Below are 20,166 nucleotides of genomic sequence, written 5' to 3' on the forward strand. Positions count from 1 at the left end.
ACCGTCATGTGGAGCGTTGCTCCATAATGACCACCTTCCCTTCTCTACAGAAGGCTATTTTTCTTTTTTTCCCTTGCGGCCCTAATCTCTGGCATAACTTCTTGCATGTGGGCTAGCTGTGATAGAGTGAGATCATCACCCAGGAATATGACGGTCTTTTTTAATGTGGGCCTTTTCTTCAAAAACTCTTTCTTCGCCTCAATAATAGGAAAGCGCAAAATGAGAGCACGTTCCTTCGATGTCTCTCCAACACCTCCACTTCTTTTACCGACTCTTCATGCCTTTGTGTGCATTGGTTTATCTATTCCCATCAACTCCATGAGCCCCCTTACTTCTTCCTTGACTTTATCTCGATCTTTTAGACTGGTAACTCTCACATGTACAGCACGCAAGCGTCTTCGTTTTTCTCCTCTAGTGTCATGTTGATGATAGTTGGTGTGGGGGTTGATGCATCCTTCCCTTTTCCTTTCTTGACAACCTCTATCTACTTCTCCGCTTCATCCATCTTCTTCTGCGTCTTGGTGATCACCTCCACCCATGTAGACGCCTTTGCTTCATGTTGCTTCTCATCCTCTTTGATCGCTTGTACCTGCTCCTTGATGACTTTGAGCTCTTCGATCACTAAGGACTGTTTCTCCTTCTTCGAATTCCCCTCTTGTCTTAACTTTGGCCAGGTCTTTTTTTAAGGGCCTATACCTCCCCTTTGAGCACGTCAATTTCAGCCCGCATGTCCTCTTTCTGTGATTTCCATTGTTCCTCTTTGCTAGCTTGCTTTTGGAGGAAACATGCCTTTTCCTCCCTCCAACCTTCCATCTCCGCTTCCACTCCTCCATCTCTGTGAGTTGTTTGTGTGTGAGCATGAAAGTCGCCTTCAGCATCCTGGGAGGTGTTTTATTATGTGGAGAAGCCATCATCTTTTGCTACCTTTTCACATAGGTGTGTTACCTCGTATAGGCGGGGCCCCCAGAGGCTGGGGAAGACAAGGAGAAGCGATGGAGAGAGAGAGAGAGAGAGAGAGAGAGAGAGAGAGAGAGAGAGAGAGAATAGTGTGTAGTGTGGGCAGCAAAAGAACAACTTAACCCCTAAAACAACATGTGAAAACCCTAAAACAGCAGGTCAAATCCCTAAAACAACGAAAAAACACAAATTCCAAACCCTAAATCAACAGGCAAAACCCTCAGACAGATGGGAAAACCCCAAAACAACAGGTCGAAACCCTAAAACAGAGAGAGAGAGAGAGAGAGAGAGACAGAGAGAGAGAGAGAGAGAGAGAGAGAGAGAGAAATGAAATGAAATGAAATGTTATATTAACGTCTTCAAAAGGCCATAGTGACCTATGAGACCAAAAAGTTACAAGGTGGTGGATCTGATACAAAGTCAGAGTAACAAAATAACCTAACAACAGTACAAAACAAAGATATATACTATGGGCTCCTAGATTGGTCGATGTGAGCTAAGCAAAAAACTAAGCAAAAATGGGCGGCTTGTTGGGATAGCTGAATCACAAAAGATCTAGCATCGGTCGTTGGCGAATCTCATCAATTTCCTCCATGGTTAGTAGTCTGACCGGGCGTCGTGCATGCCTGGCCAGCGTGCTCCAAATATTTTGACGTAGTCTCCGTCGATGTTGTGTAGTCCTTCCCAGTCGTGGGCGCCTGGATTTCCCTAGTTCAATCGCTCGGTTGATCAGTGTGCCTCTGGTGTGAGACGAGGGGGAGCTCTGCTGTGGGAGTGGCTCTTGCGGCGGCTGTCCCGTGTCTGCTCTGAAGAAGTCAGTGATCCGTCTTTGAGACTGTCTAGCCTCGCCATTTATCAGGCTCTCTCTGTGTCTACGCAGCTTGAGCAAGAACAAACCCAGGCATCTCTAATCTTCGTATCCCATTATTCTTGAGAGTGGTCCAAAACCCTCTCTGAACAAGCAGTGGAAGCGGCCTCATATCTCGTAGTAGACAGGGCATCGGCATGTATAATGCAGCTCGGTCTCAGGTTCCATATCACACAAGGGGCATGTCCTGGCCTCTGCTGGTACTCCGCTGTATCTCCCAGTTTCAATCCGCAGCTGGTGAGACGATGTGCGTAACTGGCCAATAGCACATCGTATCCCATGAGACAAGTGGGTCTCCATGTATCTCGGTCTCGTCACAAAACCATCTTCCGTGAGCTGGAGAAGGTGGTCTCTGTAGAAAGCCATCTTCGTGCCCAATTCTTGTGCTGGTTGTATCCATGTCCTCTTGGTGTCTAGCTGGGTCAGGTCTTGGCGGATGAGCTTGGTGATCTCCGACTGTGTAAGAATGAGAGATGGTGCATCCAATGAGTACTGGAATGGCGGCAGCCTGTCTATGTTGAACCCATGCGCCTGAAACCATGATGTCATCTCCCCATACCAGCATGTTGTATCTCCTTGTATGGCTAACTGTCGAGAGGACTCAAGTGCAATGCGGGCATATCTGTCTCTGGGAAGTTCCCATGTGCGGTTTATGAAGGAGACTAATCTGGTGAGCCCCTCCACCACCAGTGGGGGGGCCGCTAGCTCTGCTCGGATAATGGCCCGTGGTACTAATGCCTTGGCTCTAATGAGCCGCGAGATCATAGAGACGAGAGGTTTCTCCATGTTCCCCCATCCGTCTGTGCGACCCGGCCTCCCGTGGTGATCCAATGAAGGTCCCCATATCTCAGCCCCATAGAGCAATGCTGAGGCCACCAAGGTGTCAAAGGGCCAGAGCTTCGTCCGGGGCTCCTGAAACTGAACCTGCGAACACATCCTCTCCAATCTACCCAATGCTGCGTGGGCTCTAGTCAATCTGGTCTCTGCTGCTCTTCTGAGTGAGAATGTAGGTCCGCTAAAAACCACTCCAAGGTAAGTGTAAGCGTCTGTGTACTCCATAGTCTCCTGGCCGTATGTGAATGTATGTGCTGACCTCCTGATCCACTATGGGGTGATATTAAACACCATAACCTTGGTTTTACCAAGGTTGACAGACAAACCACTTTCGTGGGCAAACTTATGCAAAGCATCCAATTGACGTTGCATTCCCTCTGGGGATTCGGAGATCAACATAATATCATCAGCATATAACAAAAGTGGAATCCATGTCCCTGCCAGTTGTGCCCCTTTATCCCCATCGCTGTCAATGTAGTCAGAAACCTCATCCACATACATACCGAAAAGAGTCGAAGAGAGCGGGCAGCCCTGCTTCACCCCAATAGTGGAGTGGACACGTGTAGAAAGTCCCTCCGGGGTGCGTACATGCCCTACTACTGATATGTACAATGCCATGATCCCCCAAATGAGCTCTGTGGGTACTCCCATTTCCTGTAATCTGTGCATCAATCTAGCTATGGGTACTGTGTCAAAAGCTTTGCGGAAGTCCACAAAGCTACAATAGATCCGTCTCCCATGAGATCTTCCTTCCTCGATGATGGCCTTGAGTGTCAAGATATGGTCAAGAGTAGAGAAGCCTCTCCTGAACCCTGCCTGCCCAGTTGCACGCATTCCTTCCCTCTCTGCTCATCTACTCAGTTGTTGCTCAAGAATGGATGCATACAACCGTGCCAATGTGTGCCCAATCATAATAGTGCGATAATTCCCAGGCTCCATGGGGTCTCCTGACTTGAAGATAGGTACGATCGTAGATAGGCTCCAAGTGTCCGGTAGGCCCTCAAACATGGCACGGTTAAACATAACTGCTAGAAGCTCTGCCAGTAGGTATTTGGCATGCATGAAATGCTCGGCGACTAAGCCATCGTGATCATATGCTCTCCCAGTCTTCAACCTGTCAATAGCTTTCTTCACCATCTCAGCGGTGAAAGAAGCACATGTGTGTGGGCATGGGTCGGGGGGGTTGGGAAGGGGCGACTGTCCAGGTACTGTGTATGATGAGTACTGACCCCAAGTCTCTGTGGAGGAAATAGCAGGGGGGGGGACTGCTCATGAAAGAGCCGCCACGCCTCACGCGAGTCCTAACTCAACAATAGCTGATATAGATCCTGCTCGAGTCGAGCCAAAAAAGCCCTCTTCTTCCGCCGTACCAGGCGTCGGAAGTCAATCTGTGACTGTCTGTGGGTGACGTTCCCCAAAAGCACCTCCCTCTGAAGTCTGGCTCTAGTCTGGCGGCACTCCTCATCGTACCAGCTGTTCTAAGGCATGCTTCCTGATCGGCGGCTCTGCTCAGGCTGGGTATGTGGGTATGCTTCTGCTGCTGCCTTATGTAATGTCTGTGTTAGTATAGTAGTTAGCTCCTCCAGAGGTCACCCCGGGTCCTCAGTGCATAGGCGTCTGTAGATCCCGTCCATGTATACAGAATCCGTCTCCCGTGTGAATGTGTAGCGAGTAGGGGCTGCTACCCGTGGCCTGTGTGCTACACTGAACTGGAAAAAGATGGTCATCGACACCAGAGCATGATCTACTGCTACCCCGACCGGTCTGGGCCCAACTGTGAGATCCTGGATACTAGGGATGAGATTCGGCTGTGCCATGACATAGTCCATTGTGCTAGCTCCATGCCTGTGTGGGAAGCATGGAAAACCTCCCACAGTAGGAAATCTCTGTAGGCCGTTCAAGATGGCCAATCCATGTGCAGTGCCCATATCTATCAGGTGTCGCCCATACTTAGTATATTCCACATCGTGTGATAGTCTGGACAGGCCCATCTCCACCACATCTAGCTCTCTTAGCATCTCCTCTGAAGTATCATAGAACACTGCCTGGCGATGGGCAGTCCTAGCATTGAAGTCCCCTAGGATGATAATGTCACCATCCCTAGAGAACTCCCATATGTCATCATCCAAAATAGAGAAAGGGGACTGTCCTCTGGGTGATGCATAAACTGATGTACTCGGGGGAAAGTAGCAAATAGCTAGGTAGAGATATCTGCCTGTCTCTGCTTTGAATCTCACCCACATGTACCTAGCCTGCTCATCCCTGCGGGCTATATGTATCAGTGGCTGCAGATCCTCTCTAAATAACACTGCCACCCCCCCCCCCCCCGACCCCACCCTCTGTGCTTTGAGCGTGTCTCCTGTCTGTAAGTTGTCTCCCACCTGTATCTACTGATGTGAGGCATGGATTGCCCAGGGGCCTGGTGTGTCTCAAAGTAAAAGATGATGTCTCTTCCAGTAAAGCTGTCCTCAAAAGCACCTACATCAAGACACATAGATCCATTACAGTTCCAGGCAGCCACTTTGAGTGTGGTCCCATAAGTCTCGCACCGTCATGTGGAGCGTCACTCTAGTATTACCACTTTCCCATCTCGGTAAAAGGCAATCTTGCCTTTCCCCCTTGCCGCTCTGATCTCCGGCATTACTTCCTGCATATGAGCGATCTGCGAGAGGGTGAGATCATCCCCAAGAAAGATGCCAGTCTCTTAAAGAGTTGGTCTTTTCTTCAAGAAGGACTTCTTCGCTTCCATGGAAAAACGGAGGATGAGTGCTCTTTCTTTTGAGTTTTCTCCACTGCTTCCATTTTTCTTTATGTTGCCCACCCTCCATGCCCTTGTGCGCGTCGGCTCATGAACGCCCATCAAGGCTGTGAGTTCTTTTACTTCTTCGTCCACATTGCCTTTGTCTTTAAGACCGCAAATTCTCACATGTAAAGCGCGCACCCGTCTCCTTTGCTCCTCCTCTAGTGTTTGATTAATGATAGTGGGTGTGGACGTGGGCGTTATCTCCTTGCCTTTTCCTTTCTTGGCCACCTTGATCCATTTCTCGGCTTCATCCGCCTTCTGTTGTGTTTTGGTAAGAACATCCACCCAAGAAGTCGTCATTTCTTTGTGTTGCTCTTCTCCCTCTTTGATGGCCCGTACTTACTCCTTGATTGTGTTGATTTCTTCGAGTACTGAGGGTTGCAATTCTCCCTCTTCCAGTGTGTTTCTTGATCGTGCTTCGGTGAGATCTTTCTTGAGCGACGCAATCTCTTCCTCTTGAGTCGTCACTCGGTCTTCCAGTGTACTTATCTTGCTCTCTTGGATCAGCACGCGTCCTTCGAGCATGTTTATTGTGTCCCAGAGATTGCGGTTCATCTTGGTAATGGTCTCCGTCATTTCCTCTTTGCACTTTTGAATGGCATCCTCTAGGGGGTCGGCTTTATCGTTCAGCTTCCTCATGCTTGATCCCCGTCCGCCAAGGAGTCACTAAACGTACGCGTGCACCTACCCTAGCAGCGGGCGCGGTGGCCGGGCGAGTGGAGGGGGGAGCACGGGGCGGTATGGCAAGGGAGGGGGAGCGATAGAGTGCAGACGAGAGAGAGAGAGAGAGAGAGAGAGAGAGAGAGAGAGAGAGAGAGAGGGGGAAGGGGGGGGGGGGGGGGAGTTTCAAAGAGAAATAAAATGATATATTAACCTATGATACCAAGCTGATATAACATAGCATAGTGAATCTGATTCCATGACCGAGAAGAAAAAAAAAAAGGAAAAAAATAAATAAATTGACTTCCTACGCGTAGAAGAAGGACATCCTACGCGTAAAAGAAAAAAAAGGGGGGGGGGGGGGGGGGGGGGGGGGGGGGGGACATGCTACACGTAGCTGCTGCAGATCCACCACTTTGTAGCTTTCGGGGGGGGGGGGGGGGGGGAGAGAGAGAGAGAGCAGGAGCGGGAGCACAGCAAGGCGCGAGGAGAGGAGAGCGGGAGCAGAGCAGAGCAGGCGCGGGTGTGCCGCGTGCGAGCAGGCGGGGGGGGGGGGGGGGGGCGCGGACGGGCGCGGGGGTGCAGAGCAGGCAGCGCGTGAGAGAGAGAGAGAGAGAGAGAGAGAGAGAAATGAAATGAAATGAAATGTTATATTAACGTCTTCAAAAGGCCAAAGTGACCTATGAGACCAGAAAGTTACAATGTGGTGGATCTGATACAAAGTCAGAGTAACAAGATGACAAAATGACAAAATAAAATATTATGGAATCCTAGACTGCTGGGTGTGGACTAAGCAACTAAAACAGCTAGCTGGGATAGGTAGATCATAGGGGAGAGAGAGAGAGAGAGAGAGAGAGAGAGAGAGAGAGAGAGAGAGAGAGAGAGAGAGAGAGATGAAATGATATATTAACGTCTTCAAAAGGCCAAAATGACCTATGAGACCAATCCGTTACAAACTGGTCAATCTCATATCATATGAGTACAGAAAAAGAGATACTAAAATAAATCTAGAAGTGCTACTAGCTGGAACTGTGTGGGGTATGTGATCATTGATACAATGGGTGCCGAATACAAGAGAAAGATACAATGGGTGATGAATCCATCCTCATTTGAGAGAGAGAGAGAGAGAGAGAGAGAGAGAGAGAGAGAGAGAGAAGCTCAATGGAAGGGGCCCTTTTCTAGTGACAGGATAATTTTTTAGAAGACTTCCATCCCTAAGCCTGACTACAAGAGAGGAAACATCAGCTAAGCAATATAAGCTCGAAGAGAGAATCTCCATCCCTCGAACTTCAAGAAAAGTAGACTAGAGAGTTTTAAGAATTAAATGTGCAAGGATAGTTCACCCTTGTTATACATATTTGATCTCTCACTTTAACAAAAATGCAGTATCCTAAGAGCCTTTTTCTCTCAGCTAATGGAAGGATCATTTGACTTTCACTCTTTCAGATTTTCTCTTTTATCAACAAGTAGAACCACATACACCAGTAGCCCTACCGAGAGGGAGAGCGACTTAGGGTGAGGATACTAGTATGCTTGTCTAAATGCTCTATTTGATTAAAAAAGGGCACAAATATGAGCTCGTGATTCAAGCTTGTGAAGTTGTTTTGCAGCTCTCAATAGGCAACCCTCAGATAATCTTGCTAATTTGCTATGACGCTATCTGCAAGAAACCCTAGATTTAAAGTGCTACTAGCTCATGATCATTGACAAAGAACTCATAGAGCAAATTGGTCCATAACATGGCACATTGAAGGGGTTTAAGCATTCCGACATCTCTTCAAACAATGCGATAACCATAGTACCATGGGACACATTCCAAACACCTCAGATAGGGAATGGGGATGGGGCTTAGAGGGGAATCTTGTTTCCACAAGAAGGGTTTAAAACAAGGAGGGATGGTGCTTGGATAGGGGAACAGGAGGACAGTGGGACAAGAAGCCCAAAAACTAACTCTCTTGTTTTGTTGCTATACTTCAATCGGATTCAAAGGTAGTCTCCAAGTTATGATGGTTCCTCTCAAAACATATAAAAGTCAAACAAGAAACCATATGAAAATTCCCCTCATGCAAAAGAAATGGGGTTTGCAACTACATAATTTTTATTATTAAGATATGAACACCAACATAGATGCGATGATACCCAGTTCAATTCAACACTATTTTCAAAGTGAAGCATAAATGAATGTCACATTAATAGCAGATATCTCTCACATAGTGTATGTAAATTCATTGCCAAACAAAACACATGACACGGATCTTGTACTTGCACAAATGCAAAGCATGGGTTGGTCACACAACACAACACTCTGATTAAAAGATCACGCCTGCCCTCATCATATGTGAACATGTTAAAGTCCCAATAACCCTCAATCCATCTTTACCCTGGCCCCCAATTTCAACACACCAAGACTTCTATACTGCTTTTAACGGCTGGGCATGGATACTCTAGATCTATTCGTTGTACTGATGACAGCCATAGTCACTGTCGATGAAAATGTCTAACATGCAATTTTTCACCTGTTCTCATCATGTCTTAGCATTCAATCCATCTTACCCTGACCCCCAGTTTCAGCGCACCAAGACTTCTGTACTGTTGCTAATGGCTGGGCGTGGTAAGAAGCTCTGGATCTATTCGTTATAAAGAGAAATCACTCGAGCCATAGTCACTGTTGATGCAAATGTGTAACATGCCATTTTCCAGTCTCAGATAAAGACCCTCATTTTTCAAACATACCTTGACCAAACAGTGCCCAAGAGAAACCATTCAATATGCATAACATGCTCAGCAAAGAAGAAAAACCAGAGAATAAGAACCAATGCTGTATTTCAATGAAAATCTTGCCTTAAAATCATTCTCAAAGTAGAAAAGGTAAGATCCCTGCAGCACAAAGAAGCGCTTTTTCCACGATTTGAATTTTCCACCACGCTTATCAAGCCACCCAACAATATCTGGCTCACTCCACATGCAAGCCTGCTTGCATGCATAGCATAAGTAGATTGAATTGTGTAACTATCTCATTCAAAACCCAATGTTATTCTGATGTTGATTTAACTCTTAGAACGACAATTTCAGTAATCAAGCACAATGAAACACACACGCACAACACTTTTTTTTGTAAATCTTGTTGATTCAAATTACAAGTGGGAAACCTCAAAGCAAGGAAAACCCACCAAGCAGAAAAGATACAAAAAGTGGAGCAGCATAAAGCTTCAAGGACTAGAAACAGTCAAAATAAATCCTGTAGGCATCAAGAGAAATGTCGCCCGCATCATAAGCAAAATGCAACGCCTGACCCAGCGAAAATTTGAAGTAGGGAAACGGGTCAACAACAACGCCTTGAAACATCAAGGAGTTGCGATGGTGCCAAATGGTCCACAGAACCCAAAATCTGACCCAGCCAAAGAGAACTGTGAATTGTGACTATAGAGACTGAAGGTCCCCAAACAGCCAAAACCGTCTATAAAAAGTGGCAGAGGGAAAATGTAACTGAAGAGCAGAAAAAATCTGTCGAATGAATCGGGAGCAGCGACAGCCCCACAATAAGTGCGGCACAGTCTCCTCAGCATCATGATATCTGAGACGATGAGAAGGCACAATATGCCGAGCAGATAACAAGCTGCCAACAGGTAAAACTCCCACCAAGCAGTGCCACAAGAAAATATGTTCCTTCAAAGGTAGATGATTGTGCCAGATACCTGCCAAGGTTCGCTTCAGCCACAAGGCTGATTAGGAGAGAGACAACAGCTAATTACCATGGCGCACGATCCATACATCAGATTGTAATAGAGCATAAACATTGGCAGTAGAAATGCAGTCCAGCCTCAAGGCAGCAAGCTTCCAATCAGAAAAACGTGAGCCCACATTCAAAGGAGAAATAGGGGAAAAGTCAGCAAGCATCCTCTGAATCTCCCGCCACAAAGAAGAGTAATGGTGCCCCGAGCGAAAGTGGGATGCCGCATCCGGAAATGAAAGAACATCATCTGCCACCTGGTGCACTTGGCAAAAACACAACCTTTTTTTTTTTTGTAAATCTTGTTGATTTAAATTACAAGAGGGAAACCTCGAAGCAAGGAAAACCCACCAAGCAGAAAAGATACAAAAAGAGGAGCAACATAAGGCTTCAAGGGCTAGAAATAGTCAAAGTAAATCCTATAGGCATCAAGAGTGATGTCCCCAGAATCATAAGCAAAATGCAACGCTTGACCCAGCGAAATTTTAAAGTACGGGAACGGGTCAATAGCAATTCCTTGAAACATCAAGGAGTTGCTGTGGTGCCAGACGGTCCACAGAACCCAAAATCTGATTTAGCCAAAAAAGACTATAAACTAAGACTGCAGAGACCGAAGCTTCCCAAAAAGCCAAAACCGCCTATGAAAAGTGGCGGAGGGAAAATGTAACCTTCCAAGGTTTGCTTCCACCATAAGGCTACTTTGGAGAGGGACCACAGCTGATTACCATGCCACACAATCCATGCATCAGATTGCAATAGAGTATAAACATTGGCAGCAGAAATGCAATCCAACCTCAAGTCAGCAAGCTTCCAATCAGAAAAACGTGCATTCACATTCAAAGGAGGAACCGGGGAAAAATCAGCAAGCATTCTCTGAATCTCCCGCCGGAGAGAAGAGTAATGGTGCCCCAAGCTAAAGCGAGATGCCGCATCAGGAAATGAAAGAACATGTCCATTATCATCTACCTCCTGATGCACCTGGTATATTCCTTTTTGCAACAGAAAATAGGCCTGACGAGGAGAGCGTTGAGCTAAAGTCGAGGAGAAATCCTTGCTCCAATGCAAGCTCTCCAATCAAAGGGAATTGCCAAGAAGGTGTTGGCGACCATGCCATTGCATATGCGACGTGACAACTTCCAGTCCACAATGAGAAAAGAGGTAAAGGGGCATCCTGGAATGTGTCCTTCAAGCCGCCCAAAAATAACCTTCCAATATGTCGGCTCCCAATGACCAAAGGATGGTGTAACAATATGATCACACATATGCGACACCATAAGTGTCCAGGGTTGCTTCAGTTGCACCAAGATTGGTAACAACATAGCTTTCCAAACTACAAAATGAGTGCGCAAATCCAAAATATTCAATCCGCCAAGGCGCTTGGGAGAACACTTCTTGTCCAAAGACAAAAGTCAGAGACCTTTTTGATGACATGAAGTGCGCCAAAAGTGCTTTAAAAAAGTAGACATGAGGGATTGCAAGCCCAACCAAGACCAAGATAACAAAGGTAAGAAAAATTGCACATAGGCCATGAGAATGCAGACGCACATCTAGTGGCCAAGTGGACAATTTCCAATAATGCAGCTTAGAATGCAGACGCTGAAGCACCCAATCCAATTTATGAGCAGCCGATACATTCAAGGCCAGCGGATAACCCAGGTGGCAAACTATGATATGCGGAGGAACAATCTCCCCCAGCCATAATAGCTTATGCCAATCACACTCCTTCAAAGGCAGTAACTTGGATTTGCGAAAATTGACTTTGAGGCCTGCCGCCAATCCAAACAAGTGAAGGGTTTGCATAATCACTTGGTTTGCATAATGAGTTTCACATCATCATAGTGATTGCGAGGCATAAACAAAGAGTCATCCGCATAGGCCTGACCAACAAAATGCTTTCCATATGGAAGCGCGAGACCATGCAATCGACCAGAAGAAGTCAAGAAATCAAGATAAACAAGTAAGGGGTGAGAAGCAATTGCATAGAGCAAAGCACTGAGAGGGCAGCCTTGTCTTACTGATCGTCCCACGGGCCAAGGGTCTGTGAGAAAACCCCCAACGAACCCGCAGAAGAACTATGCGCATACAAGAAAAAGACCACGTAGGAAATCTTGGGCCCAAAGCCCAATCGTCTCATAACCTCTGCAATGTAATCCCAAAGAGCAGTATCAAAAGCTTTTTCAATGTCAACTTGCATGACCAATACATCCTGTTGAGTATATTTCGCATATTCCATGCCTGTGATGATATTGGCCAGATTATCAGTAATTTGGCGACGCGGAATGAATCCATATTGAGATTGATGTAGGCCTTCTGTAGAAATCCCTTGAGACGATTAACAGTTTAGCCATCAATAAATACCACAGACATGAGCGTAATTGGTCTCCAATGAGAGAACCCTTACATAGTGCTTGCTTAGGTATCAACTTGAGGAGGCCTTCTTCCAAGAGGAGGGTAACTGCTGCTGCTCCAAGGTCGTATTCATCATCATCAACAGTGGCAACTTTAAGTCATCCCAGAAAGACAAGAAGAACTCCATAGTAAGACCATCCCAACCAGGAGCTTTCCAACGGCCCAAATCAAGCAGGCTGGCATACAATTCCGACTCAGTAAAAGCAACCTCCAGGTCTTGGGCCTGCTGTGTCGAAAGAATGGGAGTAACATGCGAAAGAAACAAGCGGCGTGCTTGGAAAACTTCCTGTGTGGGAGGTAAAGGAGCCTCAAAAATCTTGGCATAATGAGACTGTACAACCTGAGCCAACTCCGATAAAGAGGAATTCCACTCCCCCGATGGTAGTTTGATTCTCTTAATAGCTTGGGATTGCCTAGAATGATGCAAATGCTGGAAGGACTGCTTAGAAGTGCAACCTTTGTTTATAAGAGCTTGTTGGCGAGCTCGAATATGCCATTTAGCCAATTTCCTCTCATCATTATTCTGCAACAACGTGCGAGCAGATACCAACTCATCCATCTAAGTCTCATCAAGGGAGGAGGTGTTGGCAAATTGCATCAATCTATGATAGGTATCGTTTGCCTGCATAACTTTTCCTCTCATTTCCGACAAGTAAGACTTTCCATAATCCTGGACGACACATTGAACGCGCATAACAAATCGAAACCAAGCCATGTCCATATCAAGGAGCATTTGGGATGACAAAGGGGGAATGACGTCCTCAATTATAGTGCGAAACTGAGGATGCTTAAGATAAGCATTTTTCACATGTAAAAGTCGCTAGTTGGGTAGGGAGTCATTGGCAGCAAAGGAGCCAAAATGTAGCTTCAAGCATACAGGAGCATGATCCGAAAGACCAAGCGTATAATCAATCTTCATATCACATACAAAGTCATCATACTGTTGCATATTGAAAAGATACTAGTGGTCTAGTCGAGCACGATACGTAGATCGAGCATTATGCTGCAATGTGAAGCCCGGATCATCCGCATGCAAAAGAGGCCACAAATCCAATGCTTGACAATCGAGCATAAAGTGGTCCCATGATTGACGTTCCACATGAAGCATGTGACAATGACCAAAGTATTATCCGCAAGACTTGGCGCATTATTAAAATCCCCACAAAGAAATGCATTGAAACGCCAACAATATGAGGAAAGAGCATTCCAAAGCCGTGCCCTATAAGCAAAAGCCGTGAAAGCATACATGCCACCAAATTCAAAGACTTCCCCATTAACAATAAATTGAACAACCATCCATCTGCCATCTGGGTCATTGAAAGCCAAATTCGGGAGTAGCTCATGTCTAACAAGCATAAGCACTCCAGAGAAACCTGCAGACCCTACGTAGGCAATCCAATAACCCGCAAAGTAAGAAGTTTGATCGGTAAAATTATGCTGGTTATGCTCTTGAAGAACAACAATGTCTGCCTTGCATGTATGTACATAGTGCTAGGTATGCCGCCGCTTGTCGTGATTGCATAGCCCACGCACATTGTAAGAGATGCAGTTCAAATGACTATGCATTTTGTACAGCATATACAGTGAGTGATGAGCCAAGGAAAGGAGACCTAGGTAGGAGTGCCCCATAGACACATCCTCATCGATCGTAGATACATAAGAAGACGTAACACAACCCGGTCCAGGAGGATTCAAGAGAGTACCGCCCTACGATGCAGGGACCTCCCCTGTCACCACTTCCTTGTAGGAGTGGACAACCTTATCCCATGCCTCAGCCAAAGAAGAGTTGTCATTGCAAGGAAGCTTTTTCTGAACAACATTTTTCAAGGGGGGCACAAAATTGCAAGAGGATGCCAGGAGGCGGGCTTTAACAGCTTTCTTAGGCACCATCCAAGCCTGAGAGGATGAAGCATGTTCTTTGCCTGCCTCTTTTGCATTCAAAGAAGCAGGAAGTGCGTTCGATTGAGATTGATTTGCTTTGCCTTTATTCACCCCAACTGTCGAAGTAGAAGGTGAAGCACCTTTTGGCCGAACCTCAGAAGAGGATTTTAGAGGTAGAGGAGGTTGAGGGGGAGGGACACCTAATGGAGGTGGTTGCAAATTCTGTTCCAGACATTCAGATTGCATATGACTAAATTTGCTACAACGAAAACAAGAGTTTGTAAATTTACCCCATTTAAGCTTGAAAGGGCGTTTCCCGACCACCGGATCTCTAGAATCAACCGCAATGCCTGTTGCTAGAGTGGGGATATCCGTGTCCCATAGAATGCAAAAACGATTGGTGTTCGCCTCCAGCTTAGGAGGACAAATGACCTTACCCAGCTGAGCAGCCAACAAGGGAAGAAAATGATGCCAAGTGCGGGAAAAATCCACCACATCAACCCAAACTAGACACTTACAACAAATAAGACTCTGATAGTCTTTTGTGAGAGCCCAGGGAAAAACATGAGTCATTTGTGTATTAAAGAAGAGAGGAGACATCTGAAGCAATGCATCTCGAGCATCCATGTCTATGAGTAGCACCGTATAAAACCCTCTTGCACCAAAGTAAACTCCTCGGACTGCTTGCCTCTTGAGTAGAGAATCAACCCACTGGCCCACATCTTGCGCAATAGGCATTTTGCCCGGGAAGAAGAGAATCACCGCATTAAGAGCATATTGAGCAACAGGATCCATGAGCTCCTGGACAGGAATACGCACTTCCATGTCAGAAGTAGGCCCTTCCCATGCTCGGCGTGCATCCTCGAAATCCTCATGAAGACAATCTTTGATAAGAGATAAATCACCCATCGTCGGATTCTCTGAAGCTTTCCGATGCTTGTAGATACACTCAAATCCATTCAAACCGGAAACCAAACACTCACACATTTTTTTTTTTTAAATTAGGAGACTCGAAAACGAGAAAACAAAAAAACCCCTGCTCCTCTATACAAACTTTTTGAAGCAGCACTGCTACACACTCTTCCTCGAAAAGCCTTCCTATAGCACACGATTCTAAAAAATTCCCCCACACATTTACTGCAAAACGACCTGCTACACACACACACCACTTTCTCACAAATTGAAAGATGGGTCGCGTGTAGGCGAGAGCACTCTAAAGTCACCGACGCACTGCGTAGAGCTTGTGCAAGGTAGATTTTTCCCAGGCAGGTTCCTGCGACAAACAAGCGGCAGAAGGGTTCGCCACACGCCCGTACACCACCAGACACCCAACACACACAACACTACTTCTCGCCCGCACACCACACACTCACACCCCCAACACACACACACACACATCCTCTCTCTCTCTCTCTCTCTCTCTCTCTCTCTCTCTCTCTCTCTCTCTCTCTCTCTCTCTCTCTCTCTCTCTCTCTCTCTCACACACACACACACACACGTACAAAATTGCCAGAGGCTGCTGGCTGCCCAACATTGCCGACGAGGGCGACAGCAAGAGCAGCGAGGAGACCTCCAGAGACCAGCTGGTCGTGCTTGCAGTTGTGAGCGTGCAGGGGCCAACTCACGTGCAAAGAAGGGGGTTCGTGCAGGGGAGAGAGTTCGCTTTATCACACTTTTTTTTATAGTAAGTGCATTTGATTAATTTACAAGTGGGAAACCTCCAAAGGAAAACATCGATACATCAGGGTGAACACCAATGTGTTCAAGCATGAAAAGGCTCTAAAAGCAAACATAAGAAAGGTGATAAAGGTCAGGCGATAAATCCCCAGCAGCGAGGGCAAAGCGCAAGGATTGCCGAAGTGACATCTTGAAGTAGGGAAAAGGGTCCAGATCAATGCGGTCAAACATGCGGGTGTTGCGCTAGCGCCAAATACTCTAGAAGGTCCAATATCTGACCCATGTGAAGAAAGTAGAAAAAGGCTTTAATGCTGGTGATATGAATCCAAAAAGACAGAATTTCTTCTGAAAGACCCGCTGCGGGAAAACGGAGACGCATGAGTGTAGAAACCCAAGCAATAAAAACTCTAGTACAGCGACAATCCCATAGCAAGTGTTGAACGGATTCTTTGGAAGCAGAGCAACGAACGCAGCGTGAGGAGCTGATCCGACGCTCTTGCAAAAAAGAACCAACAGGCAACACACCCATCAAGCAACGCCATAGAAATAGACGTTCCTTAAGAGGCAAATAGCTCTTCCAAATGGCAGTAAGGGGTTTATGCAACCACCAGGTGGAACGCTGTAGTGACCATAGGGCATTGCAGTGGTCCGCAAGCCAAGAATCAGGTAACAAAATGTTGTAAACCTGGCGAGCAAAAACTGTAATGAAGTTGAATTGTTGTAGTCGCCAATCCATGATACCGCATCCATCAGCCAGAGGTGGAATGGGGAGTAGTTCAGCCAACATGGGGTGCAATTGCCGCCAGAGAGGTCGATAATGCATGCCTAAACCAAAATTGCATGCCATCTCGTCAAAAAGAAGCACATTCCCTTCTAGATTCACGACATCAGCAACCATACGCAGTCCACGACGAGAAAGAAAGTAATCTTGGCGTGGGAGGCTGTCCACCAAAGTCAGTGGGAATGCCCTGCTCCAATGAATGCTTTCCAACCTCAAAGAGTTACCTTCAGGCTCGGTGCGACCAGCCCATGTCAAATGTAAGGTGACCTTTTTCCTATCCGATATCAAAGCATAGATGAGAGGACAGCCAGGAATATGTCCATCAAGTTTCCCAAACACAAACTCCCAAAGAGATGAATGCCAGTGGCCAAATGAGGAGGTAACCACATGCTCACATAAGAAAGCAACCATCACTCTCCATGGTTGTCGCTGCTCAACAAGCGTGGGCAAAAGTGATGCTTTTTGAGCAAGAGCATGTCTACGCAAATCCAAGATGTTAAGGCCGCCAAAGCGCTTAAATCTTGCCCATGGACATCAAGCGCAAACCACATTTTTCAGCCTTCATATGCCATAAATGCGATAGTATAGACGATTGAAGAGAGGTAAGTCGGTGTTGTAGCCAAGGCAACAAGGGCAAATAGAACTGAACATATGCCATCATGATGATCTGTACAATGCGGAGTCTGACATGTAGTGGCCAAGTAGACAATTTCCAATATTGGAGTTTGATATTGAGACAATGCATAACCCATTCAATCTGCTGAGTGCCAGTAACATGCAAGCCAATAGGATATCCCAAATGTCGGGGTAATTTCATGCGGAGGCACAATCTTTCCAGGCCACAAAAGCTGATGTCAAGCTTGTGCATTGAAGAGGCAAGAGATTAGACTTGTAGAAGTTAACTTTAAGACCAGCAGCAAGACCATACAGGTCCAGTGCATGTATAAGTTCGCGCATGTCATCTAGAGTATTCTTGGGCGTAAACAAGGAGTCATCCGCATAGGCCTGCCCAATGAAATTCTGGCCTGAAGGCAAATGTAATCCATGAAGGCAGCCCTGGGAGATCAAGTGATCTAAGTGTAAAAGCAGAGGGTGGGTAGCAATGGCAAATAACAAAGTACGAAGCGGGCAGCCTTGTCGAACTGAACATCCAAGAGACCAAGAATCTGTCACTTTGCCTGTAAGGATCCCTGAGGTCGTACTGTGAACGTATAAAAAATACACAATATGCGCTAACTTTGGGCCAAATCCAAGACATTGCATGACATCCGCAATATAATCCCAGTGGACAATGTTAAAAGCCTTATCTATGTCAACTTCCATCACAAGCACATCCTGTTGTGTATACTTAGCAAATTCCATACCCACCAGGATATTGGCCAAATTATCCATTATTTGGCAACGAGGGATAAATCCGTACTGCGCCTGATGAACACCTGTAAAAAGATAATCTTTGATGCGAAGTACTATCATTTTGGCCAAAATCTTATAAATAACGGACATAAGGGTTATAGGCAGCCAGTGGGAATTGCTTGCAGAGTTTGCGTTTGGGTAGCAATACAAGAAGACACTCTTTCCAAGATTCTAGCAGATGCTGAGTGTCCCATGCGGCATTCATCATGAGAAGCAGAGGCTTCTTGAGAGAATCACAGAACGAGATGAAGAATTCAACTATGAGACCATCCCAGCCAGGTGAACGCCATCTACCAAGAGCAAGCAAGGTTAAGTGTAACTCATCTTGCGTAAATGCTGCCTCAAGTCAATTAGCATCCTCTGGTAAAGAATTGGTTGCACTCGAGATAACAATAATTTCCGTGCTCAGTGAGCCTCAATAGAGGCTGAGGGAGGAGCAACAAACACAGAACTGTAGTGAGAAACCATAGTATCAGCAAGTTCCTGTTTCGTAGATGTCCAAGAGCCTGAGGGGAGCATAATCCGCTTAATACCTTGGGTTTGTCTAGTATGATGCAAGTGTTTGAAGAATTGTTTAGAGGCACACCCTTTATCCATGAGAGCCCGTTTGCGAGTGCGAGTTTTCCATTTATCAATTTTGCGCTGATCATTCTGACGTAGGCGCAGACGAGCCTGACAAAGAGCGGCCTCTTGTGAAGCCAATAAAGGTCTTAGAGTCAGCCAACTCTTGAAGACTTTGACAAACCAACTTTGCCTCATGAATATCCCCACGCAGCTGGCGCATGTACTACTTACCATAATCCCGGCGGATAACACATTGGATATGTATGACAAAACGATACCATGCAATATCCGGATCATAATGTATCTGATCACAGAGTGGAGGAATGACCTCATTAACCATATCTCGAAAGCGGTCATGAGAAAGATAAGCATTATTCATATGCAGAAGACGCTTCCGAGGAAGAGGCTGATCACACGCTAGCGGGCCGAATTGCAAGGAAAAAATAATTGGAGCATGATTAGATAACATCGATGTATGATTAAATTCTTATCTCACAGACAAAGTCATCAGACTATTGTGAATTCATTAAATACCAGCGGTCCAATCGTGCACAATAAGAGGTGCGCGCATTATGCAGAAAAGTGAAGCCCGAAGCTTCAGGATCTAGACACGTCCATAGATCTTGCATGTACATAGAAGCACTAAGATTATCCCAAGCTTGCCTCTCAACTCGTAGCATATGAAAATGACCAGTAGTATTATCAGAGATATTCGGTGCATTATTGAAATCCCCACAAAGCAATGCATTCGAAGTCCATGAGTAAGAGCTAATATCTTGCCACAAGACAGCCCTGTGCCCAGATGTTGTATGCGCATAAACACCACCCACTTTATACACTTGATCATGCAACATACATTGTATCACCATCCATCGACCACCGGGATCATTGTAAGCAAGAACCAGCTGTAGTTCATAACAAACTAGCATTAGAACACCCAAAAAACCAGCCAAGCCAGCATAAGCTATCCAATAGCCCGCAAAATAAGAGCATTGTCCGGCAAAATCATGTTGATTATGTTCCTGTAAAACCACTACATCTACCTTACATGTATGTATAAAGTGCCAGGTTAGCCTCCACTTGTCGGGGTTGCATAAGACTTGCACATTATATGAGATACATACTATACTGCTATTCATCACACCACATATGTACAAAGGGCAGAAAAAGTAGCAGCTAGGTCGACATGCCCATGGACACGTCTTCATCTATTCTGTGCAAAGGGGAAGTTAATGGCTGACTTGGCCCAGGATGCGAGTCCGAGCCAGAAGCTTCACCTGTAACCACATCCTTATAAGAGCGAACTACTTTATCCCATGCTGCTGCCAAAGATTTATTGTCATTACAAGGGAGTTTGCGTTCACCCACAATCTTTGGCTGCGGTACAAAATTTCGTGTGAAGAAGCCGGAGTTCTAAGTTTAATAGGTTTTTTAGGGACCATCCATGCATCTGTGTTTATAGCTTTCCCTTTATCTTTCTCTTTTGATATAGTGGCGATAGCCGTAGATTGCTTCCCCTTCCCTTTATCTGCCGATGAAGGGTTCCAAGAGATCTATGCACAGGCGGCAACTTTGCAAGCGAGATGGAT

The 20,166-nt window shown here is 46.0% G+C and overlaps 1 protein-coding gene across 3 annotated transcripts in view; it reads right to left on the reverse strand.

Annotated features, from left to right (window-relative positions):
• Positions 1-20,166, reverse strand: part of LOC147432494 (uncharacterized) — a 166,502-nt gene that overhangs the window by 87,622 nt on the left and 58,714 nt on the right. For all 3 annotated transcript variants that reach the window (XM_086492419.1, XM_086492417.1, XM_086492420.1), the window contains one exon: positions 8,964-9,092. In XM_086492419.1, coding sequence (XP_086348545.1) covers positions 8,964-9,086 — 123 coding nt within the window. In that variant the 5' untranslated portion in view covers positions 9,087-9,092. Of the gene's footprint in view, positions 1-8,963; positions 9,093-20,166 lie in introns of those variants that run through there.

Source organism: Adiantum capillus-veneris, chromosome 20 (assembly GCF_014529385.1).
Source record: "Adiantum capillus-veneris isolate H3 chromosome 20, ASM1452938v2, whole genome shotgun sequence".
NCBI classification, from domain to species: Eukaryota; Viridiplantae; Streptophyta; class Polypodiopsida; order Polypodiales; family Pteridaceae; genus Adiantum; species Adiantum capillus-veneris.